Consider the following 26,965-nt stretch of genomic DNA (forward strand, 5'->3'; position numbering starts at 1 on the left):
GCTGTTTATATATATATATATATATATATATATATATATATATATATAAATATATATATATATATATATATATATATATATATATATATATATATATATGTTATTGTAATTAAATTCCTGATATTTTTATTAATAAAAAAAAGAAACTATACATTAGTTACAAACACCGAATCCAAGTAGTCCTCGTAACGCGTACAACATCCAAAATCTCTGTTAACGAAACATCATCGTATGCATGCTTCAATGAATCTAATAAAATTCATTTATCGCTCTATTTCCTTCGTATGCATCATCGTATCATATGATTACTGCTGAAGTGGGTGGCCAAAACTGATGTCACACTTTATTCCCTCTCACTATCTAAAGAAGACATTCGCATTACAGAAAACTTAACATGAGGTCAGTCAGATTCTAAAACATAAAAAGGAAATTACCGTTGACTAAGTTCAGAATAAACCTAAAGATTTAAAACGTCCCATGAGGTCGGAATTCCGCAGCCCCCTTCCGGTACGGTATGGCTGGCTGGCTACTGCCTCGGAGCAGATCAATTCCTTAGGGTACCTGCAACCAAACGTACGGCCAAAATAATTAACATCGATTGTTTGTTTGGTGATCATCCACTACCAGTTAGTTAGTTAATTTTAATCCACCCATGCCAACAATAATTGACCTCAGCAAACAGATTCCATATTCCACCTTTTTCAATAAAGGCAAATAAAACCTTCCCTTGGATGGATGTGAAACAAACCGTCATTTCCGCCCTGCCATTCCAATGACGAAACCGCTCTTAGATTATTATTATTATATTCTTTTTAAAATTATTATTATTATTAGATATATATATATGTATATAGGAGTCCCCAAGTCATATCTTCCGTCAGGGTTCATCGGCAACCGGCGCACGACTTGTAAAGTACGCGTGGCGTTCACAGGTTGTACCCAATGGCAGAAGCTGACGCCACCCCTCCCACCCAAAGCCTTGAACCTCTCTCGGCCTCTGCTGCCGCTGCGACACAAGCTCTGGACCCGGTGATGGAGGGGGAGATGACGGCAGCGGCGGGGGCGCGGGCGACGCCGTGGTCGCGGCTGAGCTGCGACCTCGTCGAGCTCATCTTTTCCTACCTGCCACTACGGTCGGTCGTGGTTGCCGGAGCCGTCTGTAGGCAGTGGCGCGCCTTGGTCTCGGACCCCGGCTTCGCCGCTGGCGCCGCAGCGTACCGTCGGAGGAGGCCCTGGTTCTTCCTCTACGGCCAGAACAACGTCGTCCTCAGCAAGAACCAGGCGTTCGGCTTCGACCCGGACGACGGCGAGTGGATCGCCCTCCCGTCGTCGCCCTCCGCCCTCCACGTGGACTGCTTCGCTGGCGCCGGCGGGTTCTTCTTCGCCACCACCTCCTCCACCCGCTTCTGCTACGCGCCGCTCCTCCGCGGGCCCTGGCGCGAGACCTCCCCGCTCTTCTTCTCCCGCTGCAACCCCCTCGTCGGCGTCTTCTTCGCCGCCGGAGGCCACCGGCGGTTCGTCGTCGTCGGGGGAGCGCGATTCATTGGTGGGCTTGTCGACATCGAGGACCCCCTCGCCGTGGAGATCTACGACCCAGCGACCGACTCGTGGGAGCTCTGCCCCCCTCTCCCGCCGGAGTTCCGCATCGGAAACTCGTCGCAGTGGCTCTCCGCCGCGCTCCTGGGTGGCCGCTTCTTCTTCGTGTTCGGAATCTACTCCTGCTCCATCGCGGCCTTCGATCTAAGTAGCCGCGCCTGGACGGGAGTCCGGGTCCTCCGGCCGCCGGGGGTGCTCTTCTCCTTCCTCCTCGCTTGCGGCGACAGGCTCATCCTCGCCGGGCTCTGCAACACTCCCGTGGGGCCCCCTTGTTTCGCCCTGTGGGCCGTCGACCACTGTTCCATGGACTTCGCGGAGATCGGCGTGATGCCAAGGGACCTCCTTTCGTGCCTCTTCGACACCGACGACGACGACAACAAGTTCGCCAGCCTCAAGTGCGTCGGCCTCGACGGCCTCGTCTATGTATTCAACGAAGACCACCACAAGGCCTACCCGGCCTGCGTCTGCGAGATCTCCGACGGCTCCGCCGCGAAGCGTGCCGACTCTACCTCGGGGCTGAACCTGAGCTGTTCTTGGAGAAAGGTGCCACCTTTACCTGGTCCCGTGGATCGATTCCACAAGGTGATAGCTTTCTGCTCCCCTGTTCCGGCAGACTCTGTGCTCGGCGGCGGTGTGGATAGAGAGCCGTGACGCTTCATACGCAGGTTGTTTGGGATAGTTCTCTGTTGTCGTCTCTCTCAAATCAGCAGGATTGTTCTGTGTCGATGGATAATCTTGCTGTAGTCTCAAGCAATTCCAGTTGTTGATTGGAAGTGTGATTTCTGCTCCGACGGGATTGTAACCGATCAATAGTTCCTTTTGGAACAGATAAGATGTCTATTTCACATACACACCGATGTTGCTACTGAGTAGTTCAAAGAATGGGGTGGCAGAGACTTACGTCTTCCTTGCACGAATCTTGTCATCTTCCATGGCATCTACTATTCCTCTTCTCCTCCTTTGCTCGAGTCCATCAGACTCCGCCGCGATTTCTTTTTTTATCCGTTTGTCTATGGAGAAAGCTTAAAGCTTTGCAACCGCTCATAATCTTCAATCCAAAAAATGTATCCGTCTGAAATCCTCCAGATGTCTGATTCTGACATGTTCCATTGGGAATCCATGCATCCCCTGAGCAAAAGCATTCGAGCAGCAGCAGAAGGTAAATCAATGGCCGTGTACATCGATCACCAGAGTCGGCATCCTTCTTCCATGCCGGTACGGGCAGCAGTCGAGATGCAGGGTAAAGATGAGTTGACCTGCCTTGCCATTCTTCCAGATAATCCATCGTCATCGTGTCACTTCCCACGCAATTTCCTTTCAATCTAAGACGATTCCCTCGTCCGTATGATCTTTGGAGATGGAAAGTAACTTCTACCCTCTCGCATTTAAACTCGGATATGTTCTCACGTCAGATGGTGGATTACTGCCAACCATGCGATTCAGCATCCAACTGCACGCTTTGACTGCAAATTCTACCATCGAATCGTCCAAGAAACATTACTCTGTGGATGGAAACTGGCAACCGGCCATGTCGCTGGCATATAAAGCACAACCTTCTTGACTGCTGGCAACCACCAGCAAAGAGCTGCAAGAGCAAATATCAAGAAGATGCAGCTTGATAGTGGCGAAAATGGAGAAACCTGCGAGTCCCAATGCCTCCTTCAAACTAACAAGTCAACTGAGAACCGCAGCAGATGGTGATCCCATGTACGTATGTAATACCTGAGGAGATGAATCCGTGCATAACATTCTTACTTGATGAAAGCCGTGGAACTGTAGCACATCATGCAGCGCAAATGTCTTCTATCAGTTATGGGCTTGCAGTGGTCCTCGGTTCTTTGTGAACCATACACAAAGAACAAGATAAGGCTGTGGCTCTGACGCTAGAGAGACGTCGATCATGTGCATCCACAAGGAATCTGGGCCCTTCGCCACCTCCTTTCCCAGCTCATCTCCTGCCGAGCCAATCTGTAACAGAGCAGCAATGAGAACAATTGTGACAGCACAACCTCTCGCTGTAGTCTTCTGCATCGTAGCAACTCCATCCTGTGCAGGTATCAGAAATCAGCGGCACCAGATGCTGCAACAATGGTACCATTGCTTTGTGCCAGTGACTAGGCAGATTCCACGGCAAATCTCAGACTCATAACTCGTAAGAGCCGTCCACGTCCTGCTTAATGATATTTTCAGAAATGAATGGTTTAGAAAGCAGCATCAGCTATTTATTATGGAAGTAACAGTTCTGTATCAGCAATTAATATATATATATATATATATATATATATATATATATATATATATATATATATAAAAGTTGAATTCTAGAAGAAATAGTGTTCATGGCAGACTAGTTTTGTTCTAGACATTTGAAGTGGAGCCAAAAAAACATTATTAGAACCTAATTCAAACAATGTAGCTGAGATTTATTTACACATGATTGCATGACACTCGCTTCCAGCTTCTGTCCAATATACAGTTATTTGAAGTAGAAATTGCAACAGTTGCTTGCAATTATGTCTCTGATCTTTTCCTGGAACTTGGGTCAACATGTGGAAGTTCTTATCAAGCATAGATGGCTTGAACTCTTAGGAACATCTTGAAGAACAGCAACACAGCTAGTTCGGTAAGAGAGAGAAGAGGAAGAGAGACAATTGAAAATAAAGCAAACCCAAGACTTCAACACAGCCAAGAAGCTGCAAAGAAATGAGAACTACACAAGAATGGTGTTGCCCACCATCTCGAGTACTCTGGGGTTTGAGTGAAAACAAGAAACAACAAGTATAGATTCCAAGGATTAAATCATCTGTAAAGAGAATAAACTCCACAACTAAGTGATAATAGGAAGTTCAAAGTTTCTAATTTTATGTCTAGGCATGGGCATGGGCATGGGCATGGGCATGAACCATATATAATGACTCCTGTAGCACAAGAATGAGCTAAATGCAATAAAGAACTATATCCTTTCCTATTTCCAGAACTATACTTGGGAACAAATAACAATACATGAAAATATAAAGAAAACATAAATTTTAGACATCCTAGTGGTTAATTCATTTTTGCAAATATGACAGATGTCATGTTTAAGTATCTTTGTATGTCGTTCAATTAAGAGTAGAAAAAACAAACCTAAATTTTAGCCTCTGGGCTACCAATGCTTTTGACTTCCCAGTTTTTTTTTTTTTTTTTGATCCTCAATGTTGAATTCATCTCTATCACTGTTGAAATTTCTTGTAATCCACCTGCAAGATTGACCCACCAATAATTGGCAAGGGCATTATCATCCTCGAGACACAGACCTTTCTGCATATTTCATAGATATCATAAATATAAGAACAGGTAAGGGTGAGAGCTTTACTTTGGAATTTGCGCATGCTGAGGAGGGGAATGATGATGCACCGTCCAAGCGCCACGCTGCTGCTTCTGAAGTGTGACGGTAACAATGAGGACGAGGAGATTAGGATAAAATGGCAGTGGAATAATAATGACCATTTTAATCTTCAGATCATCCCTTACAATAAATAAAAACATTTAAATCACTCCGTATCACCTGGTGGTAGAGCCAGAAAAGAACAATAGAGACAATAATACTATGCCGAATTTGATCTTTTTCTCGTATGACAAACGGCATGGGGATCAATAAATCAACAAATTATCTGTACACGTAAAAAGGACACCATGACATGACCTCAGGCACCCATAATCACAACAGTTACAGGGGGGGGAACACTTGTCGCCCGTGCTTCCAACACGGCCACAGATTTCTCGGAATTCCTACCCAATCTGGTTTTCCGGTGGAGTTGAAGACCAGGTGGAACCCGTCTACTAACATGGCGATGCATCAGAGTTCAACCTCGTGCAGGTCGTCGTCCCCCAGGGAACTACCATTCCGCTGCAGGGATGAGCTGCTGAATTCACCAGCTTGTGTGGTGGTGGTGCTGCCCATGGGATTCATCCCAGTCATCTTTTGATTGACTGATTCTGGGTAACCACCACTCCAAGATGCTGCTCTCGTTCTGGACAAGGGACCATTGCCAGTCCATGATGCTGCTGCAGACCCTTTGTTTCCAACAGGGGCTGCTATGTGATCCATGCTTGGGAACCGTTGCATGGATGATGAAGATGGTGATGGCGATGAAAAGGGTGCTCCTCTGATCACTGACTTAGGTGGTTCTTCACCAGTGGAGACATCTTGGTTGTTCTTCCCTGCTGCATCAGTTTCCCGTTCGTCCACTGTTGCAGGTGTGTTGGGCACAAAAAATTTTGCTCCAACCAGTGGCTTCACAGATGGAACTGCAGGTGACTGGAAAGTGTTTGTCAAAGAGCCACTGCCCTTGTTGAATGTATCAACATATCTGAAAGGTGCCAATGGAATATTAACATCCCTGCAAACCAGATTTATATTGAGAAGAAAGACCAATGGTAAATGATGAGAAGGTCTACCTTGAACGAACTCCCATTCTACCACGAGCAGAAAACTGGTTTTGACTGGGTGGAATGGGTGGAATTCCAGAATTATGTTCCAATGGAACTGAAGGTATTGTCACTGGCCCCAACTTATCTGTGTGGCTTTCACGCTGGAAAGCATCTTTGATGTTGTTCTCGCTCTTAAAAGCATTACTTGCATTGTAATCAGGCATACCATTCTGAAATGGTGTTGTTGTTGGAGGTGGTGGTATGGCAGGTTCCTCAGCGGGAGGATCAGCACCTTCCTCCACCCATCTCTTAAGTTTTTCATCATAATAGAACTTGTTGCTTTCACCCAGTTTTGCCTTCGCATTACCAGGAACATGATATATATATATATATGTAAGTAAAATAGGGAGGATGTAGGGGTTGAGAAACCTAAAAGTTGCACAAACCAATTATGTCAGACAGTACCTGGCGATGCGACCTTGACACCCACCCCATGGTCTTCTGAAGAAGTTGTGAGCCAATACGTCCAAAGCGTGACCCACCAGATACTGTTGCTTTGCTTTGTGCACCATCTGAGCTTGAATCCTTCCATAATATTTTGTTGAAGTCAGTAAACAACCATAAAGGTTTTTTTTTTCTCATAAACTCAAAATTCACTGAATCTATATAGCTCATCGTGGTCGACGGAAAAAGCAAAATGAAAAAAGATAAAAGAGAACCAAAATATGGTAAACAAGTTGAGCTGGATGAATTCAAATTTTATCTAAAAGAAGAGAAAAATCCACCTGCTTTGGGCTTCGACCAAAATCAGGCTCTGAAACGCTTCTGTTGTGCCTAGTCTTTCTACTATTATCACCAGTCCACTCAGAAATGGTTTCTCCTGATGTTGATGGTACTAAAGAGGACATGGCCATTGTAGATTGACTATTTGCCACTCTTGGGAAAACAGTGTGGGTTTCTTTATCAGTAACACTCCCCCGAGGCATCGGCGGCAGAGGTGCTGGTGGTGCACCAATCATGCGATGAATGGATCTGTCAAAGGAGGTGAACAATTTTCCAACTAGATTTGCAGGAGCCAAGCTTGTACCATAGCCACCCTGGATAAATACGGTCGAAAAAGATCAGAACACTTCAAGAGTCTATGCAGCGATGATACAAGACAATCATAGGCACCTCCTACTGAATTACCTGCTGGTGGGCACGCAGTCTCTCCTCAAGGGATGATAACATTGATCTCCACATTTCAACCTCAGAAGTACGACCAGAGTTCTTCAGCAACTTTGAAGATGCTTGACAGTACCTATATTAGATCTGATATATAAGTCAAGAGAGAGGGCAAAAACAATTAGAAAGAAAACTCTACTGCTCACTTCAGCGAATCTGAGATCTTCCCCACTTCAGCCAGCATGTGGGCATAAATTAGCTTGTATGGCTGGAAAGGCAGTAGGATGAACTGAGAATTTCCAAGCACCTTTGAATATTCATATAGCTCTGTTCGCTGTACAGAGTTTGCACAAAATCAGCTTTGGTTGGCTTTTCAACATATATAGGCCTTGAGCACCAAGATTTTCCAAAACAAAGAACAAATAAAGTTGACATTTAAGTCAACAAAAATGTCTTTCATCAAAAGGTTATAAAAGAAATTGATGACAACTATCTACAGGGGAATCTATTTTCCCATTCTTCAACTATATGCTTTCTTATTAGCTTCAAATGATTTGAAGATTCATCATCACTACAAAATCAAAAGTCGATTCCACCACATCAAAAGTGCAATATTCACTAGCAAAAGACACAAAGCGGACACTCCTTTGATTAACAAAGGCAAAAACATTAAAAGATTGAACCCAATTCCTTTAAAACCACTGTAAGTGATCTTTAAATGAAAGTGAGCAACATCCTAGCAAGGCTTGCAGCCAAAACAATAAGAACCAGAATATAACAGAGGGAACCACAATATAATAAACAAGAAGATGGGCATTTGAAAGCATCTAATGTGTTTTCCCTATGTACATGTCACGTGGTGATATTTTATGCAGCACCACTTCCAAAATATAAACTAAAACAACAGCAAACAGTGAAAACACATGAAATTTTTTATACAATCATATAATTTTGTATCAAGAGTTTGAAAGATCATATACTTGTTCCCTTGATGATTTTACCACAAGTGGAAAAAATATAAACAAACTACTGTGGGATCTTTGAATATGTCTCTAGTAGGCAGGGCAATAGGTAGGCATCCACATGCAGAAGTATGCAAGTATACAAACAAATGCAACTGGACAAGGTTGGACAATCATCACACAGAAACACAAATGTGTCAGCCAACATGTTTCAACAGAACAAGCACACGAACATGCTTGAGTATATGCATGTTGTTGACTCGTAGGATTATCTACATGGGAAAAAAACATGACAACTATTCAACGGACGCCACAGTAAGGTTGCTTCATGATTGAGTTTGGATGGCCAAAATATTCTTTCCGCAAGCATGGGCCTTCCGCTGGACTGCCCTCTTTTAGAGGGTGGGCCTTGGCACAACTTTATGATGGCTTCAATTTGACCTAAGCATCAAGCACATATTAAGGGACAATCTTGGCACTTTCTAAATTGTACAGTGATAAAAGCCCCGTACATGGGGCTGTCTTTATGATAACTAATCAACATATTAGAACAACTTAACGGACAAAAGCCTGTAATATTTTTTTAGCACAGCAGTTGGAAGGAGCATTCTCAAAATGTGACCCTATTCATATTTCAGAACAAACAGATACAAAATCAAAACCAGCAAGCAACTAAAATGACAACTAACTTTTTTATCAATATCTTTCTGAATTTGTAAAGCAACTCTAACAAACAAAACAAGATCAATAATTAGCATAAAAATTCTGTTATGTTAACATAAAAGGTGTCAAATTAAAGGACAAAACCTGAATAGAATCAGGTGTGGCATATGTTCTGGGATATTTCCAGTGGTCCGCACCAATAAGACAGAGTCTTGCACTGTCAGAATATGGCTCAATATTTGCTTCAGCAATCAAGTAGCATGTGTGTGCAGCAATTATCTGCAGAATATGACATAGAGACAATGTAGCATAAAGTATAACAAGGAAAATAACATAAATGATAAGGTAAAAGGATGAATACAACACAAAGTGTCAAAAAAACCTCTTCTCTCTCTTTCCATAGGCAATCTCCAAGATGAGTCATTACAAGTTCATCATCCTTTGTTCTGTTTGCAGTTATAATGGCCAAATTCTCTTCCCACTCATCCAACATCCCACTGGCGTGGATCTGACAGTCATTAGAAAAGGCAAATAAGCCTATAAGTATGAGGCACATACTAAAGATTAGATTCCAGAAGAACCATGACCTGAGTTTCTAGAACTAGTCAGTTAATGATGTCAGACGAGCATGATGGGATTCTGGCAGTATTTTTTTTCTAGAATTAGTAATATGGTGAGGAAAGAGAAAATAATATTGGGACCCAGTTTGATTTCTAGATGTCATGCTTTGGTGTTTGATCTCACATTTATCGAATGCATTGATGATTGAAACACACCATTGGATGATGACTACCGAACTCACTCTATAATAAATCACTCATAGGGATGAAAGCCTTAAACCTCACACAATGTTAAAAAGAGAAGTTTCATTCGTTTTGTGATGTTCTAAACTTTGACCATTACATTTCTTATAGACCCTGAAATATGACAATTTATTATATTTGCAGAAGAACATCTTTCATATAGATTTATCAAGCCCGCGGCCTAAATTAGTAAAATTATATCGAGACAGACAAATGAAAATGTTTCCACAACTCGAACTCTGGTCATATAATGCACAGAGCAAACTTATCAAATACACCAAAGCCCACCGTCTACTCCACAAGTAACTATCAATTGTTTTGTAACTTAAAATAGAAAATAACAAATGTACTATTCCAAAGCGGCAGAATTAACAGGTGCCCTCTCCTACATCAACAGTACCAATTTGATTCAACAGACATTAGCCTTCAGAAAGACTAATAGAAATATAAATGAAAAAGACAACCTCATACATTGAGCACAAGGGATGAGTAACTGAGAACATCGAACTGAAAGTCTAATTAGCAAGTGATTATATAGAAGCAACTAGCACGTGTTTAAATCACCTCTGCAGAAATTGATTATCTAGAAGTAGCGAGTGTTTAAATCACCTCTGCAGGCTGTTTAGATGAAGCTATGTTGTCCATAGAGAATATATCTGCAGGTTGCCCAGCAATAAGTAGGCACAGTGTTCGTAAAGGTGATCCAAATCTAAACTGATGGCGTGCCATCTTCTTCACCGTGTCAACATAAAACTGTACTCAAAGTAATGAAAGACATATCAGAGCTAGTGAAGAATCAACCAGTTCTAATCAATCAAATGAATTGTCGATCCTGTAATAGTCTATGACCACATCAAAATCATCCAAATGTTTTTGTAACTGCGTAAATAAGCAAAAAGTTGCACGAACCTTGTCGCCGAGCTGTGCAGCAAGAACAAGTGCAGGACCCCACAACTGACCTTCCTGTGCACATTGGAGAGCCTCTTTCCTTCTACCAGAAACAAGAAGGCTTTGTACCTTGGCAGCAATAGCCTGAAATAACCGCCACACAGTATAGACATCTAAAGGCCATTCATCAGTCTATTTGTGTTAAGCTTAGATGAATTGAAAATACCTGTAGTTGTCCTTCTGATGGAATATTATTCAAACAATGAGTATACCAACCATATTCTCCTAAAGGAGCATTGATCTCTTTAGATGAAGCGAACAGCTTAGTTACTGCCATTTCTGGGCCATTTACATCCTGTCAAGAGAAAAATACTATCAAAATCAAAAGGACACATGCTAAAAATTAAGCAGTCCAAGAGCAAAGTTAATGTATGTTTGACCCTAAAGATCAAGTATTCTTTTTCTGAAGCTACTATTTACTTTTTAAACACCAAGATGAACAATGGCAAGGTTAGCAGCTGTGTTTGCTAGTTTCAATGTGTTAACATACTTTTTTATCATAAGCTTGATTAGAAGTGACTCCTGTGGTGGAAATAAAGACCTCAAAACAGTTAACCTTGGAAGTTAGCCATCAGGGGATAACTCACTCAAAAAATTAGGCAAGCAGTACCAAAGAATCTGGAGATACTGACTTAAACCACTAAGAAGTAAGAACATAACTACCCAAGGCTGTATCCATTAGCCCACTCCAAGGAATATGCATATTATGAGACAAGAATCTCATAATTTTTTTCAAGCATCATATAACTTGTGGAAAGCTTTCTATTTTTTTCATATTAGAAATATTAAGAGGAATGGTGTATTTACCTGACCAGGGTTATCCAATTTCGCCTCAGCTTATAGAAACAAATGGGCCATCGAATATTTATTCAAGATAGAACTAGACTTGCAAAGATCAGCAATAGTACCCACTATTATAGCACCATAAAGACTGCAATTGTATGCCAGTAGAGCCTTAATCTGCAAATGCTACCCCTCACACATGACAGGTTTCCTGAATAAATTTTTCATATATTTAATACATCTTACAAGAAGACAACAAAGAAACCTAAGTCGGTGACCAAAGATGGTCTTGCTTCAAATTGACTCACAAGAAGACAACAAAGAAAATTAAAATCTCCTCAAAAATCTCCTCCAGAAATCTTTATTATGGATATAAATGCTTATCCATCCTAAATATAAATACTCCCATTATTTGATTTCCTCCAATTATTTGATTTCTGGTCATATTTTCTTTCAAGTCTCTTGATCCAAAAAATTTCATTGGTAATTTAGCTAGTCTTCAAATCAAGGTTCGCAATACCGTACCGTACCGATATTTCGATCTGGGCTCGATACCGGTACGGTACGGTATACCGAGTGGTACACCCAGGTGTACCGAGCGGTACACCTGGGTGTATCGATTACTGTGGCATGCTACAGTACTACTACAGTAATCGGACCGGTAACAGCCGGCCCGCGTACCGAAAATATGTCGGAACGGTACGGCTCGGTACGGCAAACCCTGCTTCAAATATATGTCGGCAACATGTCATCCATATCAACATTCAAACAATTCTGATCTTTAACTACTGACAACTTATTAAAAGCCATATATAATTGCAAGATTCACCATATCCAAATTCAATGAGTTCAAACAGAGTATAGTAAGTGCCTACGGAGAAAAATAATAATAATAAGGTTTATAGTTGAATAAATAAATGGAGTCTAGTAAGTTATCATAAGTCAAGCTCCCTCGAATATAAGATATTCAAAACAAACCATCAAAGAATCAAAATGGTAAGACCTACAGGTATATATGCAAGTTCCATAAGAGGTTCTGAATCTTATATACTTAAAACTTTATTTATAACCTAAAGAGAATGATCTGTTTGAAAAGCAATTCAATGCTCCTTTATGTTATAGCCACCATCACCACCATCACACCACCATGATTATAACCCTCAAACCAACACCGCGTTCAGATATGGTTATCATTTGCCACAATCTCATCCTATTTAGTGAACAGATACATGCTATAGTAAATGTCGCACAAGATTTGCAATACTTTGAGATTGTGACTCAACAAGACAATGGGGAAAAAAAAATCTAAGGATGTGTGAACAGCCTGTGAACCAAGATTACTAAGGTATGAAAAAAGAGTAGTTGCATTATTTGAGAATAGCAAGTCCAATAACAGCCAGATACAGTAATATGAAATCCCAAGGTTTAGAGACTTCAGCACAAGTTCATAACATTAAACAGGAAAGTAAAGTGTTAGCAGGTAAAATATTTCAGACAAGGACTGTAAAGAATTAAAAGTTAGAAAACTGCAACAAGCAAAAAGAACATAGAAATAGTTAGTTTACTATGAAACAAATGTTATAAAACCTCTAATGATGGGTCAGATCCAAAAGGAGATCGGAGTTTTCCATAATGTTGCAATGATATTTTGAGCAATGAAAGAAGCAGCTTCAAAAGTTTTCCTTTCTGAAACTCCATGACATGAGACTCGTAGCTCAAGATTCTCTCATCTATCCATTTGTTTATTTCCTTTGTAGCAGCACTCCCACCAACAAGTGGACCAGGAAAACTTTGACGACACAGGGAACGGAAGTAATCCAAGACACTGCCAGAAACAGTGCTAGATGCATCAACTTTGTTCATCACAACTTCCGATAAGCTAAGGATTGAGATTGCACCATCAACAGTTCCCTTTCAGATGAAAGCCAATTTTAGTCGCAAAACAATTGAAATACAACCAAAACAAGATGTCAAGTACTCTCTTTGTTAAAATAAAGTTAGAAAATTTTGAACCCACCTGGCTTCCATAGTCCAAAATTGTTCCAGAAGAGCTGGAATTTTTCATGACTATGAGTTTTCCACCAAATCCAAAACTAACCAAAGCATGTACAGGACGCCCAGCTGATGATCTTCCTTCATGAGAAACGTAAGAGAACTGAGTATAAGAAGCATTTGTATCTTGATACAAATGCTGAGAGTAGTCAACTGAGTTCTGAATCTGATTGCCTGTGTAGCTGCTGGATAAATTATCGTGTGCATTTGGCGCCATCTTTTGATGATTCATCTGATACATGCTTTCCCCCTGGATAGAGTTCTGAGGCCTAATGGTGTCATTATTGCTCCCAAAATTATGACTCACAACAGGTTGAAATGTCCTGAAACCTACATTTTGATCTGTATAACTTCCACCGGGGATGGTTGAACTGTAAAAGCTCCCTATCTGCTGGTTTCCAGATAAAACTCCAGACTGCCTACTTTCGTCCATTTGTTCAGCCTGGAGCATGTTCTGCTGAGCATAGCTATTTGTTGTATGATTCCAACACTCTCCAGACACTTGGCCGGCTAGGACACCATCAGAGCTTTGTTCAGATTGCCCAACATCATCACATATATGGTAGTTCCCTTTGGAGTAGTCAGCCAAAGCACCCACCTCATTCTGAGCTACAGTTGGCACCATCTCTTTAGTCTGAGTGTATGACTCAACAGTGTACCACTGTTGGGTGTTTGTGTCATAGTACCATCCTGGATATTGAGGATCAAATATCATATTAGGTGGGTAATCCATGCTACCCTGATAACCAAGATTCCAACTAGAAGTAGTATTTAATGTACTTTCCTCTGCAATGGTCTCCAAGACTGATGGTGAAGTCTGCTGCAAAAATAACACATCTGAACTCCCCAAATTGGAATCCAAATCAGCATCTTGAGCACTGTCCATGAAATCCCCCTGTGAATTCACAATAGACGTTTCATAGCTATTTAACTGTGTATTTGTGGCTGCATCATAACCACCTAGTTGATACCACTGCCCAGTGGTTGCATCATACTTCCAACCAGGGTAGAGACTTTCCCAGTATTGTGCATCAACTCCATCCCAATTCTGCTCAGTGGCTGAACCAACAAGTTGCACACCCTGGTCATTTGAGGAATCTGTATATGGTTCGATATTTGCATTTTGGTTTTCTAGAGGAACAAAATTAAGGTCAGCATCAGATTTGAGTTTATCAGCAAATGAATCAGCATTCTGAGCAAAGAAATCAGAAGAGGTTTCCAACCCAGCATTGTCAAACTGCTGTGAGCCAACACTGAATGCACTCCACTGGACCTCCTTTACACTTGTTCCCTTTGATCCATCGCTCTTACCAGTTGATAAACCTTGTGGTTCAATCCCAACAGTGCGCATAGATGAACTTTCTAATGGGACTACCTGATCCACAGAAGATATAGAAGGCATGCTGTGCTTTGAGACCAAAACACCCCTCTCTGAAAACTCAGAAGACTCTAATGACCCACTTTGCTGCTGACCATTTGATTCAGAAATCAATCCAGCATTGTCGGGATCCTCCAGTGAGGTACCAACATCATCAAGGCTGAGGTTAGATAAATCTCTAGCAATTTTTTCGGAATGAGGAGTGGATCCCTCCACTCCAAAATCATCATCCACGAGCTTATCAAAGAAATCCTCATCGGTTTGGTCTTCCACCTGGAGAGGAGACGGAGATCCCATTCGATCACCAACAAAGCGACTCTATCGATACAAAATTCGCCTTCTTTCCCCAAAGGCAAGAACTGCAAAATTTTCTTAATCCACCAGGTGACCTACCTAATAATGGCCAAACCCTCCTTGCGAGATCAAAATTACAAAAGATCCAGCGGCCCAAGTTCGTAATCTCAGCTTAAACTCGACCAAGATTATCCAAAACCCTAGCAGATCTCTAACCTTATCCACAGATTATGGGTCCTCGCTGGGAAAACAGAGTCGCGGGAAGCCGCAGATAGCAGGATCCGGGGATTCTTCCGATATATGCCTATCTGAAACCAAACAAAGATGCAAAAGAAGGCAAGCTCGCGGGGATTCCGACAGGGAAGATGAATCGATCTCTAGAAATTAGGACTTACGGAACGGACAACTAGACCCGAGTAGCAGACGAGGATCGGAGCGATCAGAGAGGAGGGGGAACCTTCGCTTGCGATCCAGCTAACATGTCACCACCTTCCTTGAAACCTTCGCGTTTTCTTCCCTCTTTTTTTTTCCCCTTATTTTTCTTCCTCTTTTTCACCCTAATTTTCGGTTTTTCCCCCTCGTTTTAAGTTGGATCACTTGAAACGGGAACCGAAAAATGGGAAACGGGAACTGAACCGCCAGACGGGGGTCTTATCTCTAAATTGTCAGTCACAGCCAGGAGAAACGCTAAGCGCACTCGTGCGCCCGTGCAGAACTACTACACGCCTTCTGAACCACTCGTCGGGTGGGCCCTGCAATTCTAAGAAACTTGACGACGCGGCTAATTTGTCCGGCGTCCTCACGCCAGCCGTCGGGTGGGGCACGACCGAAGTGAGGTTATCGTACACTCAATCAGGCGGACTCTCTTGCTGTGTTGGCCGTGGAGGATTGCATTTCCGGTTTCTTTCTTCATGAGATCAGGTGACTCACATCCCATCTCTTTCCCTTTTGTCTTCTCCGACAGCTCAACATTTTTGATTGGGGATGGTCTTGATCACGTGTCCTCGCCCGAGTGATGTGTCCTCCCTCACTCCTCACTGACATCTCACTCTTGTGATCGATTCGTTTGATCGCTGATGGTGCGCTGTATTGCACGTTCGCATGTGCCATTTTACGTCACGAAATTAAGCACGCCGTGTCACGGAGAACAAAAGAGTCATGCATCCATGTGCCATGCAAGTCACGGAAGCCTGACGTGTCATAGACAAGTCACGAGTTAAGACAGAGTTGGTGTAATGCATCCCTGCACGCCAACGATTCAAGTGGTGCATCCACCATGCATGATGACCGTTTCGTCTAAGAAAAGGGGCGCGTGCATGTGCGTGCTTACTACCAAGTAATAGTATGCGAGCACAGTGAATCTTACTTGTCTCGAACACAAAGCTTGTATACAAGCGATTTAGCTAAACGTTACGTAACATTTGCTGAGCTCGTGTTGCAGTCAGGCCTCACATTACGCAACAGGCGTCGTTGGAATGTTCTCTGTTCTTAGCGGCACGGCCACCAACCTCGTGTTACTCCGCCAGTCGGCCCTTGTTGGCTGCATGCATGCATGCATGCATGCTTCCGTCTGTTTCGTGTGCCCCCACGTTACACTCTTATTATTGTGTCGGATATTTATCCTTTTTATATGTCCTCTGGCCTTGACATGTCGAAATATTGGAGGAAGCTTGTCATGCATTGTGTCGCAGAGACAAACAAATCGGAGACCAACAGATTGTATATACCGCGGCGCGCGCGACCAGCTTGTCGACCAATGGGAAACTCTCGTTCCCTGGCCGGTGGCTCAGCCGACACGGCGTGAGACGGACGCTTGAACCGGTGAAGCCACTGATATCACGATCGCGACCGTCAGATGCCCGCAGAAGATCACGGCCGTCGATCTCGGATCTGACGTACGTCTGGGGACCACCACTGAGAACGAGGCGGGTGGCCCTCCGTTCCGGGAGGTCCAGTTGGCGTGCGACCAGTTCCCGGTGCGGAGAACGTGGACGAGTCCGGTCACCGCGCACCAGCGCACTAACTTATCGCCGCCCTTCCCTGCGAAAGATTCTCGGTTGCTGCAGTGAACGAACGGCCTTAACAAGCCAATCGAACGATCCGCAGATTAAAGTGATTTGTTCTTTTAATTCCATGCTAAATATCACGAAGCTTAGTAGAGCATCGCGAGACAAATAGTAGAGCATTTATTGCAGAATTACCAGACAATCTAGTTTTATTTTATCTGGATGACCTTTTCTGGTTCGGTAAGGCGAAAATGTATTCACTAAACTCCACGAAGCGGTGAGCAGAACCCCGCTGCATGTTTATCTCACATCGGAGCATCTCGCCGGAGAAAAACACCTCATCCCTGCGGCACTCGCCTCGAACACCCGAGTAGCGGTTTCCGAGGAGGCCTGGGGTCCACACCTGTTCCTCAGGTAGATGAGCGGGTACGAACAATGCCGTTACAAGCATAGCCGAAACCGACTCGTTTGGCGCAAATGATAGCGCTGTGAGAATGGAGGTCGCGCGAGTCCAAAACAGAGACGCAAATGGAAGGGAGATTATAAGGGAAGAAACAAAAGTGTCATAATGAGGGACAACAGATGCAGCAAGTGGAGGAAAGAAGAGGAAAGAAGACTAGATAGCTAACAACAGCTGGAAGCATCGCTCTTCCTCTTCCTTCAGCCTCGCACGCTGCTGATCCCACTTCCGGTTCTTCTGTTCTTCTTCGTCAGTGACAGAGAAACCAGCTTTTCTTCAAAGATTGGCCTTTAACTCACATAATTACAGTACAAAGAAGTAGAACAAAGAAGGAAGTTCTTTTTACATTCTTTTCCTCACTCTATGATTCATATCATTCGACTCTAACTGATGACCCAAATCCGACTCGCACAGAACACAATGAAAAATCGATAAGGATGAGGCTCGGATTGCGTTTTCTTCCAGTCTAACCACTGAAAGATTAGATTTTTCGTTATTTATAGCGTCTCCTCTGGATAATTTACCTCGAATTGCCTCCAAAATGGCGTCTTTGAGAAAGGGGATCACTTTGACGCGAACTCCGTTGCGACGGAGAGCGCCGAGAGTTCCGCCTCCTCCTCCAACTGAGCTGGCAGGTTGAGATCTATGAAGCCGTCGTTGACCGCGAAGGGATAGTGCGGTGGCGGCGGCGGCGGCGGCAGCGGCTGCGGCGCAGGGCGAGCAGGGGTGGTGGTGGAAAAATGGGATCTTTTGTGCCCGCCGAGAGCCTGGCCGGAGGAGAAGACCCTGTAGCAGTATGGGCACTCGAATACCTTGGGATCGCGATCGGCGGCATCGGCATCAGAGGGATCCTTGCCGCGGTTTCGGATCCCGGCGATCGGAAAGCATTCTACCCCCACCCTCTTGTGGCTCGCGCGGTGGCCGCCGAGAGCTTGATACGATCGGAAGTATTTCTTGCACGTACCGCACTGGTACCTCGTCCTCTTCCGCCACGATCTAGCGGTGGCCTGGGGCTGCGTCTCCTCCTCCTCCTCCTCCTCGTAATAGAGTTCGTCCTCTTCGTCCTCGTTGGCGTTGTCACAGCCGTTGGATTGGCGTCCTTCTGCTTCGCACCTGGACCAGGCGTCGCGGGAGAGCAGCATGAGGCAGCGGGCGACGTCCTCGTCGGGGGATGCGTCAGAGACGGAGCTGAGTGGCTCGGCGTCGGCGGACGGATCCTCTCGGCGGCGAGGGCGGGTGAGCCGCCGTCGGAAGGACGACTCCGTGTCGCTCTCTCCGTCCTGGACGACAGGAAAAGCTCCGCTGCCGGCTCCCTTCGCGGTGGCGATGGAAGAGGAGAACTCCGGATCGACAAGGCCGGATCTTCTCCTGGATTTCTCGCGGAGGCCGTACGTCGTCGCCGGCGCCACACTGTCCTCATCCGCCGCCGGGAAGGAGGACGAGGATGCGCACGGCGAAGGGAGGTGCTGCTGGGCCTTCATGGGACGAGGGGCAGTGGCGACGTGGGAGCGCATGTGGCCGCCGAGGGCGCGGCCATTGGAGAAGCGGCGGTGGCAGAGCTTGCATCTGTGCCTCTCCATGGCTTCAGAACTGGGATCTTTGGTTCTCCAAGCCTCGGAGCTTGCACTCTCTGCTACTGTTCCATCACTTCTCGTCTTCTCCTCTCCAGCTTTAATTCGGTTTCAGGAACTAAAGAAAGAAAGAGGGCAGTGACAGTCGTCATTCCTCTCACTCTAATACCAACAAGAGAGAGAGAGAGAGAGAGAGAGAGAGAGAGAGAGAGAGCGAGAGCGAGAGAGGAGGTACAGATGGAGATCACAAGGTTAATAGTCCAAAAGGAAGGTAATTAACCGAAGCCATAAAGGAGCAGATACTGTATCGTCTAATGACATTAGTACTCAGTCCGAGGCTCCATTTAATTTTGGACCGGGCCAAAAAATTAAGATGCCTGTCCGTTTTCGATCTTTCGACCTCTCTCTCAGGACTTTTGTTTTAGATCGGCCCAACAAGTAAGAATCCGGTCCGGTTCGCGTTCTTTTGGCATCTGTCGTTCGCTCGATCGCGCCGCGCCCGGGTTCGGTGACACTTCTGGTCGCTTTGTTTCCCCTCGTTTCCTGCGAAATAGGCATGGCGGCGATCGCCGACTCTGGCAGCGGCTCCGATACCGCGATTGCGAGATCGCCAGCGAAGGGAGCGGGTGGCCTAGCCGGGGAGACGCGGTGGGTCGAGGACGCCCTCCGTGGAGCTGAGGATCTCAAGCAAACGGTCACCGCCGCCGCTGAATCCGCCTTCCAGGCCGCTGGATCCTCCGCTGAGGATCTCAAGAGATCCGTCACCGCTGCCGCAGACTCGGCTTTCCAGTCCGTCGGCTCCGTCCTGTCGCGGATCGTCTCGGACTCGTCGGAAAGCCTCGAGGAAGCCAAAGTACGTCTAGGTTATCCACCATTTGTGCCTCCTTTTCCTTCCGGTCTGCTTCTTCTTCATTGATGTTGAATCCGCGAATTTTAGGTTAAGATAGCATGGGCAAAGGATCACTATGCGGCTGCCGAAGAAGTGGCACTGGCAAAGATTAAAGGTGTGATTTTATCCCGTCCTACTGCTTATCTTTTTTACGTTTCTACTATGAGTTGTGATGTTTGTATAGGTTCCCCTGTTATTGTTTACAGACGGGATTGTCGATGCGGCACTACATCCAGCCTTGTCTTGTGGAATTGCTGCTGGCTTGGGACTTGTCCTTTTAAAAGGTAGGTTTTGATCTTTTCGATCTAGATTTTATGTCCCTTTTATGATAGTGCTATTGATTTATGGACAATGGCAATATTAGAATATATGGTGTTGCTTGACCATGAATAAGTGAAATGGAGAAAATTTATCGCCATTTCCTTCATAAATTATCTTTCTCCATTTTTTTTTGCAATAATTGAGAAATACTTGAGGACTAGATATGTTTTGGAATCACGCTAGCACATGGTGATTTTTTTTTTAATGCTGATTTTAATCAAGACTAACACGTCTTCTCGTCGTTCCAATTTCTAGGACCTAGACGTTTTCTGATCCGCAATACTAGGCGTATTTTTGTGAGCGAAGAGGTTGGTTGCTCTGTCATGTTTATTTCAGACTTAATAGCTGCATTTACCCTTTTGCATTACATTCTATTAAAATCTTTCATAAACTTTGTTAGAAAAGTTTCTTTTGCTTGGCCTTAAATTTTGTGTTCTTTGCAAATGTTATAAAAGCGGCAGTTGATTGCTTGACAATTTCCATTATGACGGAACAAATTCAAATAATTGATTAAACGTTTGGCTCATGGAACTACAAGAGTTACTCAAAGTCAATTGCTAAGCTGTATTTTTTACACTGGCATTCAAGTGCATATGAAGGGCATATCACTCATGATGGTTTATTCATGCATTATTGATAACCTGCTAGTTCAAGCACAAACTAAGGGCCATCCTAGGGCATCGGACTTCTGTTGATATGTTGTTTAAGGAGGATAAAGTGTGTTTCATGAATTGAACATGTGATGAATGAAATTGGGGCAAAGTTACTGTGATAGCAAGGTTCACCAATTTAATTACTTAAATGGCTGTCTTAGGAATCTTTATCATTCAACTCTTCTTGGTTGTTTGCCAAGATATTTCTATGCAGGAGCTTTTACTGCATTGAGATTTCTGTAGACACAAACATCAGTTGGTGCTTTTTGAGGAGTCCTTAAGGCGAGCTATTTATTGTTCATTTTCTAATGAAAAAAACTCCTTGATATAGTTGGATTCTTTTGTGCCACTCTCTGAACGGATGCTTAGCTGCTTGAAATAAGATGGAAAAAAATTAATTGATGAAGTATGTCTGCTTCACGCCCCTATTGTCTCCTCTATGATTTTCTTCTTGTCTCATTCTTTCTGTATCTTTTTTGTTGTATTTATACTATTTATTTCTTTGCAAAAGTATACCTTTGCTGTTCCTTATTAATGTTCAATTTCCCCTAAACTAACTGGAGGAGGCAACCCTTTGGTCACATGTAATCCTTTCAGCAATTAGGTTGTACCAACATGGTATTTTTACTGGGTGGGATAATAGATAAGAATTTGAAGGAAATAGAATTCTGAAGTGCATTATCCTTCTAGGAAATTAATGAAAACCAATTATATATGTAGTTTGCGATGTGTTGCATTAAAGTAACATTAACACTTGTCATATTATAAAGATTCAACATTCTTTCATCTTGGAGCTCCTTGGAAAAGCACCAGATAAAATTTTGTTTTCAACAAAACATCTGATCAAGTTATGTCCAGCTGCATTCAACATTTGATAGTGCTAGTGACTTCATGATTGCAAAATTGTTGTACAGGCTTAGCATAAAAAAGATGTGTACAACTTACTTTTAAAGCATGTTTTGTACTTCCATTTCTATAATTTAGTTTGATGTATGCTATAAATGGATGAAAGTATGATATAATTCCCCAAAAAGTAGATTTTTATATAGTCTTTGCTCTCAAATGTTTAAGTCAAAGTTGTTTGGTTTTTTTTAGTCTATGCTCTCCAGTGCTCAAGTCAAAGTTAAGGAGCTGCAGCAATCAGTAAATCTTGTGACGAACGAAAGCAAGAAGTTGGAGGTGATTTCTCTTGCACAGCTTGTTGTGACAGGCTCTCTATTTAGCCAATTGGAGCCTCAAAGCCTGCCTTTTTTATTTTCATAAGCATACAAGTAATGAGAATTGATGTTTCAGAAATTTGTTCCTATTTAGGATCGGTTCTTCTGGTAGACTTCTGCACTGTTCGATCATAATTTTGCTTTAAATCTTATAGTGGATATATAAATGCTTTCAGATGAAATGCCTGTTTCCAATCAGTTTTGTTGGATACATTTGCACTGATTCACTGAGCATTTCGAGTTAATAGTTGGGATGTTTCTTCAAAATCATTTTTTAGTGTACATCAAAATGTTTGTTGTCACTGTCATTGTTATTATATAATTTGGTTTAATTGTGTGTTAAATTGTATTAAATATATTTTAAGGGTTCAAATTGTAGAAGTCCATGTTTTTTATTCCTCACTTTGCAAATGTTAGGTTTGGCTCTGATGAACCCACCTTAACACATTTGGAAATGGCCATATGTCTCCACCTTGCACTAGGATTAGTGCAACCGGTTATAGCATGGAAGAGGTAGAGACATGTGAGTGCTTAAGAGGAAGTACGTCCTCCTGTCTCCTGCTGATGTCCGCCCGCATCCTCTGTGTTGCTTAAACTCCTTCAAGAGCAGATTCTTCATTTGGTGGGCTATATAGACTATATAGGAAGACTCTATTCAGCTAAAAGAACTAGCTTGGCATTTCCATTTTTATCCCTTAAGATAATTATGCATACATTATTCTCATTCTTGGCTTGCCTCTTCTCCACTCTCAATGTGCCCCATCTACCTCCTAAGGTTCTTTTTTGTTGGTTCTTATTGATATGCAAATAATGACCCTTTGAAAAATCTCAGTGGGGCTTACTTTTCATGGCATTGTGTTGGAATATTTAGAAAGAAGGAACAAAAAATTTCTTCCTAGTGCTCTTGTGTTTTCCTCTGCCGGCCCCCCTTCTTTCCTTTTCACTCTTCCTTGCCAACTTTTCTTAAAAATGGTTCTATAATTTGGTTGATTTCATCCCATAATGAAATAGAGTAGGCAGGCACAACGTAAAAGGTACACACATATCATTGGTATATACCTCCAGAAACTACATATTTGAACTTTCATTTATTTTCTTGTAGTTGCATTCTTAGCAATTACGCTTGTTGTCAAAATTGCAAAAAGTTGCATCATATCTGATAGTGATATGCCGTGGTTCTCTGTACCAGTAGGTTCTTGGCACTTTATCCTGAACTGATTATTATTTCATGTTATTGACTGGGTGATAAACACTATTTACAACAAATTGTTGTTTATGTACACATAATCTGAATGACTGTGGTACTTTTATGCTTTGAAATGAGTCAGTCATGAAGATATACTTAGCATTCAATAAACGGACTGGACAATTTTTTCTGCTGCTACTTTGGGTTGGCCCGATAACACCTGTAATTAATATAAATTTTTGAGCTAACATGAAATGCTAGTGATTTCAGTCTGGAGTGGTTTACCAATGTGATTCTCATATATTTTTTTTTTGAAATAATTTGAAATTGGAACATTTGAGATTCATAAACTGAACATTCTGTTCCTCATTCAGGATAGGGCTACACGAGCGGTAGAGGATATGAAGAGAGGGCAGAAGAGACTTATGTAAGGCATACAGTTTCTGCCAAGGTTGCTGATTTTCAATTGCATCACTTCTTTTTTCTTTTTGGTTTAATTTATGGTTATTCTTTGGCAGAGAGGAAGGACATCAAATTCAAAAGCAATTAAACTTTGCTGCTGGTATCGAAAGACAAATCATGTGTAAGTGATTCTTATCTTTGCCTCGAGTGGTCAGTCGATTGAACCAACATAACTCTTTACCTATGTACTGATACAAGTTGGCTTCTTGTTTCATCAGCCCTGAAAGGTCGCCTTAATGAACTTCCCAAGGCAGATGCTTCTCGGTACCAGTCACAGGTTTGTACTAACGATATAACCTTGTGGTTCTTCAAGTAGTTATTGAATTGTTTTAGAAAACTTCAACTTGCATTCTACACCGAGTTCTATCACTCATCAAGTTTGAGAAGTTTACATGAGAGAGGTGATTCATGCAGCCAACTTTGGTCGGTCCAATTAAGTGTTTTCTAATACACTGTTGTAAGATCATGGTGTCAGTCATAGGGAGTCATTCTTACGGGAGTGGCAATCTAAGGTTACATAACTGGGTTAAAAGTTTTCTGGAATAATAAATACCATACCAAGTGCCAGCTGAGATGAACATAGAGATTTCGGCATAAAACACAATTTCACATGCTATTATAAATTTAATGAGGCAAAACTGGACTTTGACATGTACTCTCTGGATCTAGAGAATGGAAGTGCACTGCACACTTATAGACTATTAATAAGCTAAATTTATACATTGACATAAATCGGATTTCTGCAACGGTAACACCGAACACCTTATGACCAACCTTTATTTGAACACCAAAACAGTTGTGCTCGAGTTCCTGTTGAATGTTTCTGATGAGAACTACTTGTATTCTGCATGTAGGTTTCCACCATTTCTTCTCAGATCAAGCAAGAAAAGAAGGCTCTTAATGGTGCCCTCTCGAGGATCATCAATCATGGAATACCCATGTGACGTTCCTCTCTCTCCATTTCAATTTTGTTTTTTTAATGTATACGAGTGATTTCTTGCACTTCTATTACTACAAGCTGTAGGGGAAAATAATGCTAACTTGTTTCCTTGGAATATGCCATGGCTTACATGCAGCATGATTTGATTTAAATTTTTTTTCCTTTTGAATATTGGTAAAACCATATTTGAATATGTGTTAAATAAGATTAGTCTTCATCGAGGGCATAGCGAAGCCTATCATGAGTTATTTTGTCACCATGACTGCATTATAGACATCTTAGAGATGACCTAAACAGGTGATGATGATGATGATCGAGGGAAACTGCAACAGTTAGCCAAAATATAATTGATCATATAATACGAGAATGCTGACTTGATGTTTGTATCCTCTGAGATATTATGACAGAACATATTGATGTTAGTTCACTAACTCTCTTTTATAGTTGATTTGATCCTAATTGCTTCTCGTTAGAGAAATATTTTGTGTAATAAAAAAAACATTCGAAGAATATTTTTCAGGTTTTGCTGACATGATGGAATCGTTGATTAAGACTTTTTTTATCATCTTCTGATAATGTAATTATCAATATTCTCATATCACATATCAAACTAATTTTTATTGTAGAATATGCTCTTTGCCAATGATAATTTTTATTGATAAACATTTTTGTTTTGCTATTTACAAACTAATTTTAAGAATTTTTAATATTTCTAACATATTTCTTTATAAAATGAATGGAAATGTCCTCAACTTTCTTCCTATTCTTCTTCTCATGTAAAATGATAGAAAAAAAAGGTGAAATATATTTTGAATGTTTATGTAACAGTTTGAAAGATATCATTTTATAGGTCAATCTGTACTAACCTCTAAATGAAATATGAAATATGAAAGTATTATTTAGTAAAATCATATTTTATAAAAAAAAAAGAAGAAGTAAAAGGTTGTCAATAGCAATCTCCTAACGTAATAATAGATTATATTCTAAATCTTGAGAAAAGAAGTGCATTTATCCCTCCCTATACATCCTTTGATGTGCATAAAATAAATTCACTTGAGCAACAATCGGATGTAATTTGGATACAGATGATCGATCGAGGATTCGAAGGGAATGGTAGAATAAGATGATATGCAGCACCTAAACGACATTTATTTGATGAGATTTCAAACCCATAATGTTTGGTAAGCGGATCTTATATATCATCACCATCATCAAATGAATATTCTAATTATAAAAATAAAACCCAATAATGACTAAATTTGATGTACCTACTTACTACAAAGGATTACAATAATGGCTTTGGATCAATGTTCTAAACCAACAAACTTGTCCATGTCAAAACCCTCCCTAATCTTCAGCCTGGCTGGACATGTGGTGGGATCGAGTCATATAAATTATGTTGGCATCACCTCGATCTGGTTAGTTTTATGTCAAATATGAACTAGCATTAGCATATCTGTCGGAATCTAAGCTTAATAATAATACCAATGAGCTAATAATAATTGCAGAAGAAACAAGCTCTTGGTCCCCAACCTACTTCACTGCAGATATCCCAAAACATGGGTGACCATACGAACCACTCACGCTGCTCTGCTTCTACCAACACACACAGAGGAAGAATCTACCCTCAGATTTCCGCAACCAAGATTAATATGCAGTCACTGACAGAATACGATTAGTTTCCCCTACCGAAAAGAATTAAGAGAGAGAGAGAGAGAGAGAGAGGGCTGTGGATGCGTGTTTGGATTCCCTTCCACCCAACCAAGCAGCACAGCAACCTTTGTTGCACTGCACGTCAATGGCAACTCTGGGATGTGTACAGGATAACGAATCCATTACCCACCACACAGAATCGAGAGAAGAGGGCGTCCCATTTCCGTCCAACTTTCCGACAACTGCAGACGGACGTGTGTATATCCATCTCGCTTACTCCACCACAAGAAAACCCTTTCTCCATCACATGCTACACCTACCAAGCCATCATCAGCCCAATACAAAACCGTGCATGCCTGGAGCAGCAGCAGCAGCAGCAGCTGTCCGCACTAGCTATACTGCGTGTTTTGGATCCACATTGCAGGTGAGGCCCACGTCCATCTCATGGCACCGATGACAGGCTTCAATCATCCCTGATATAGGACAAAGAGTCGCCTGCCATGACGCAGTGAAGGCGTTTGTTCTTGTTCCACACGATAGAGGAAATCAAA

General features: G+C 42.4%; 4 protein-coding genes and 1 long non-coding RNA gene across 7 annotated transcripts; 2 read left to right on the forward strand and 3 right to left on the reverse strand.

Moving 5' to 3' along the window:
• Positions 1-359: 359 nt before the first annotated feature.
• LOC135634244 (uncharacterized) lies at positions 360-3,572 on the reverse strand. Its single transcript, XR_010495275.1, has 2 exons — positions 2,498-3,572; positions 360-561 (listed from the first exon to the last, which is right to left on the reverse strand). It is a non-coding gene; the product is annotated as an uncharacterized LOC135634244 (long non-coding RNA).
• LOC135634243 (F-box/kelch-repeat protein At3g24760-like) lies at positions 900-2,445 on the forward strand. Its single transcript, XM_065144584.1, has one exon. The coding sequence runs from the start codon at positions 943-945 to the stop codon at positions 2,245-2,247; it is 1,305 nt and encodes a 434-aa protein (XP_065000656.1). The 5' UTR covers positions 900-942; the 3' UTR covers positions 2,248-2,445.
• A 1,489-nt stretch (positions 3,573-5,061) lies between the features above and the next one.
• Positions 5,062-15,659, reverse strand: LOC103973103 (protein transport protein SEC16A homolog). 3 transcript variants are annotated; one of them, XM_009387578.3, is made up of 14 exons: positions 15,461-15,659; positions 13,350-15,364; positions 12,920-13,243; positions 10,716-10,844; positions 10,511-10,633; positions 10,211-10,354; positions 9,181-9,306; positions 8,943-9,077; positions 7,380-7,507; positions 7,198-7,309; positions 6,795-7,106; positions 6,475-6,594; positions 6,037-6,365; positions 5,062-5,948 (listed from the first exon to the last, which is right to left on the reverse strand). In XM_009387578.3, the coding sequence occupies exons 2-14, from the start codon at positions 15,057-15,059 to the stop codon at positions 5,435-5,437; spliced, it is 4,206 nt and encodes a 1,401-aa protein (XP_009385853.2). In that variant the 5' UTR covers positions 15,060-15,364; positions 15,461-15,659; the 3' UTR covers positions 5,062-5,434. The 3 variants fall into 3 exon arrangements, with proteins under 3 accessions (XP_009385853.2, XP_009385854.2, XP_009385851.2); XM_009387579.3 differs by having other exon boundaries at positions 15,452-15,659; XM_009387576.3 differs by having other exon boundaries at positions 13,350-15,659.
• Positions 15,660-17,841: 2,182 nt separating this feature from the next.
• On the reverse strand, positions 17,842-19,252 carry LOC135632344 (zinc finger protein ZAT1-like). The gene has a single exon (XM_065140840.1). The coding sequence runs from the start codon at positions 19,100-19,102 to the stop codon at positions 18,086-18,088; it is 1,017 nt and encodes a 338-aa protein (XP_064996912.1). The 5' UTR covers positions 19,103-19,252; the 3' UTR covers positions 17,842-18,085.
• A 328-nt stretch (positions 19,253-19,580) lies between these two features.
• On the forward strand, positions 19,581-24,982 carry LOC135632345 (RGS1-HXK1-interacting protein 1-like). Its single transcript, XM_065140841.1, has 9 exons — positions 19,581-19,946; positions 20,031-20,097; positions 20,189-20,266; positions 20,559-20,611; positions 22,052-22,135; positions 23,734-23,786; positions 23,878-23,942; positions 24,040-24,098; positions 24,676-24,982. Exons 1-9 carry the CDS (start codon positions 19,650-19,652, stop codon positions 24,763-24,765), a joined length of 846 nt encoding a protein of 281 aa, XP_064996913.1. The 5' UTR covers positions 19,581-19,649; the 3' UTR covers positions 24,766-24,982.
• The last annotated feature ends 1,983 nt before the right edge of the window (positions 24,983-26,965 follow it).

The sequence above is a fragment of the Musa acuminata genome, chromosome BXJ3-3 (genome assembly GCF_036884655.1).
Source record: "Musa acuminata AAA Group cultivar baxijiao chromosome BXJ3-3, Cavendish_Baxijiao_AAA, whole genome shotgun sequence".
NCBI classification, from domain to species: domain Eukaryota; kingdom Viridiplantae; phylum Streptophyta; class Magnoliopsida; order Zingiberales; family Musaceae; genus Musa; species Musa acuminata.

What these genes read in the sequence shown, in the direction of transcription:
- LOC135632344 (XM_065140840.1), bottom strand. Translation starts at nt 19,102, where the DNA reads ATGGAGAGGCACAGATGCAAGCTCTGCCACCGCCGCTTCTCCAATGGC.
- LOC103973103 (XM_009387578.3), bottom strand. Translation starts at nt 15,059, where the DNA reads ATGGGATCTCCGTCTCCTCTCCAGGTGGAAGACCAAACCGATGAGGAT. An exon ending in CATCAGAAGGACAACTACAG is followed by an intron (nt 10,634 to 10,715) that starts GTATTTTCAATT and finishes CGGTTATTTCAG; the next exon opens with GCTATTGCTGCCAAGGTACA. An exon ending in GACTGCGTGCCCACCAGCAG is followed by an intron (nt 7,107 to 7,197) that starts GTAATTCAGTAG and finishes GTATTTATCCAG; the next exon opens with GGTGGCTATGGTACAAGCTT.
- LOC135634243 (XM_065144584.1), top strand. Translation starts at nt 943, where the DNA reads ATGGCAGAAGCTGACGCCACCCCTCCCACCCAAAGCCTTGAACCTCTC.
- LOC135632345 (XM_065140841.1), top strand. Translation starts at nt 19,650, where the DNA reads ATGGCGGCGATCGCCGACTCTGGCAGCGGCTCCGATACCGCGATTGCG. An exon ending in GGCACTGGCAAAGATTAAAG is followed by an intron (nt 20,098 to 20,188) that starts GTGTGATTTTAT and finishes TATTGTTTACAG; the next exon opens with ACGGGATTGTCGATGCGGCA. An exon ending in CTTCTCGGTACCAGTCACAG is followed by an intron (nt 24,099 to 24,675) that starts GTTTGTACTAAC and finishes TTCTGCATGTAG; the next exon opens with GTTTCCACCATTTCTTCTCA.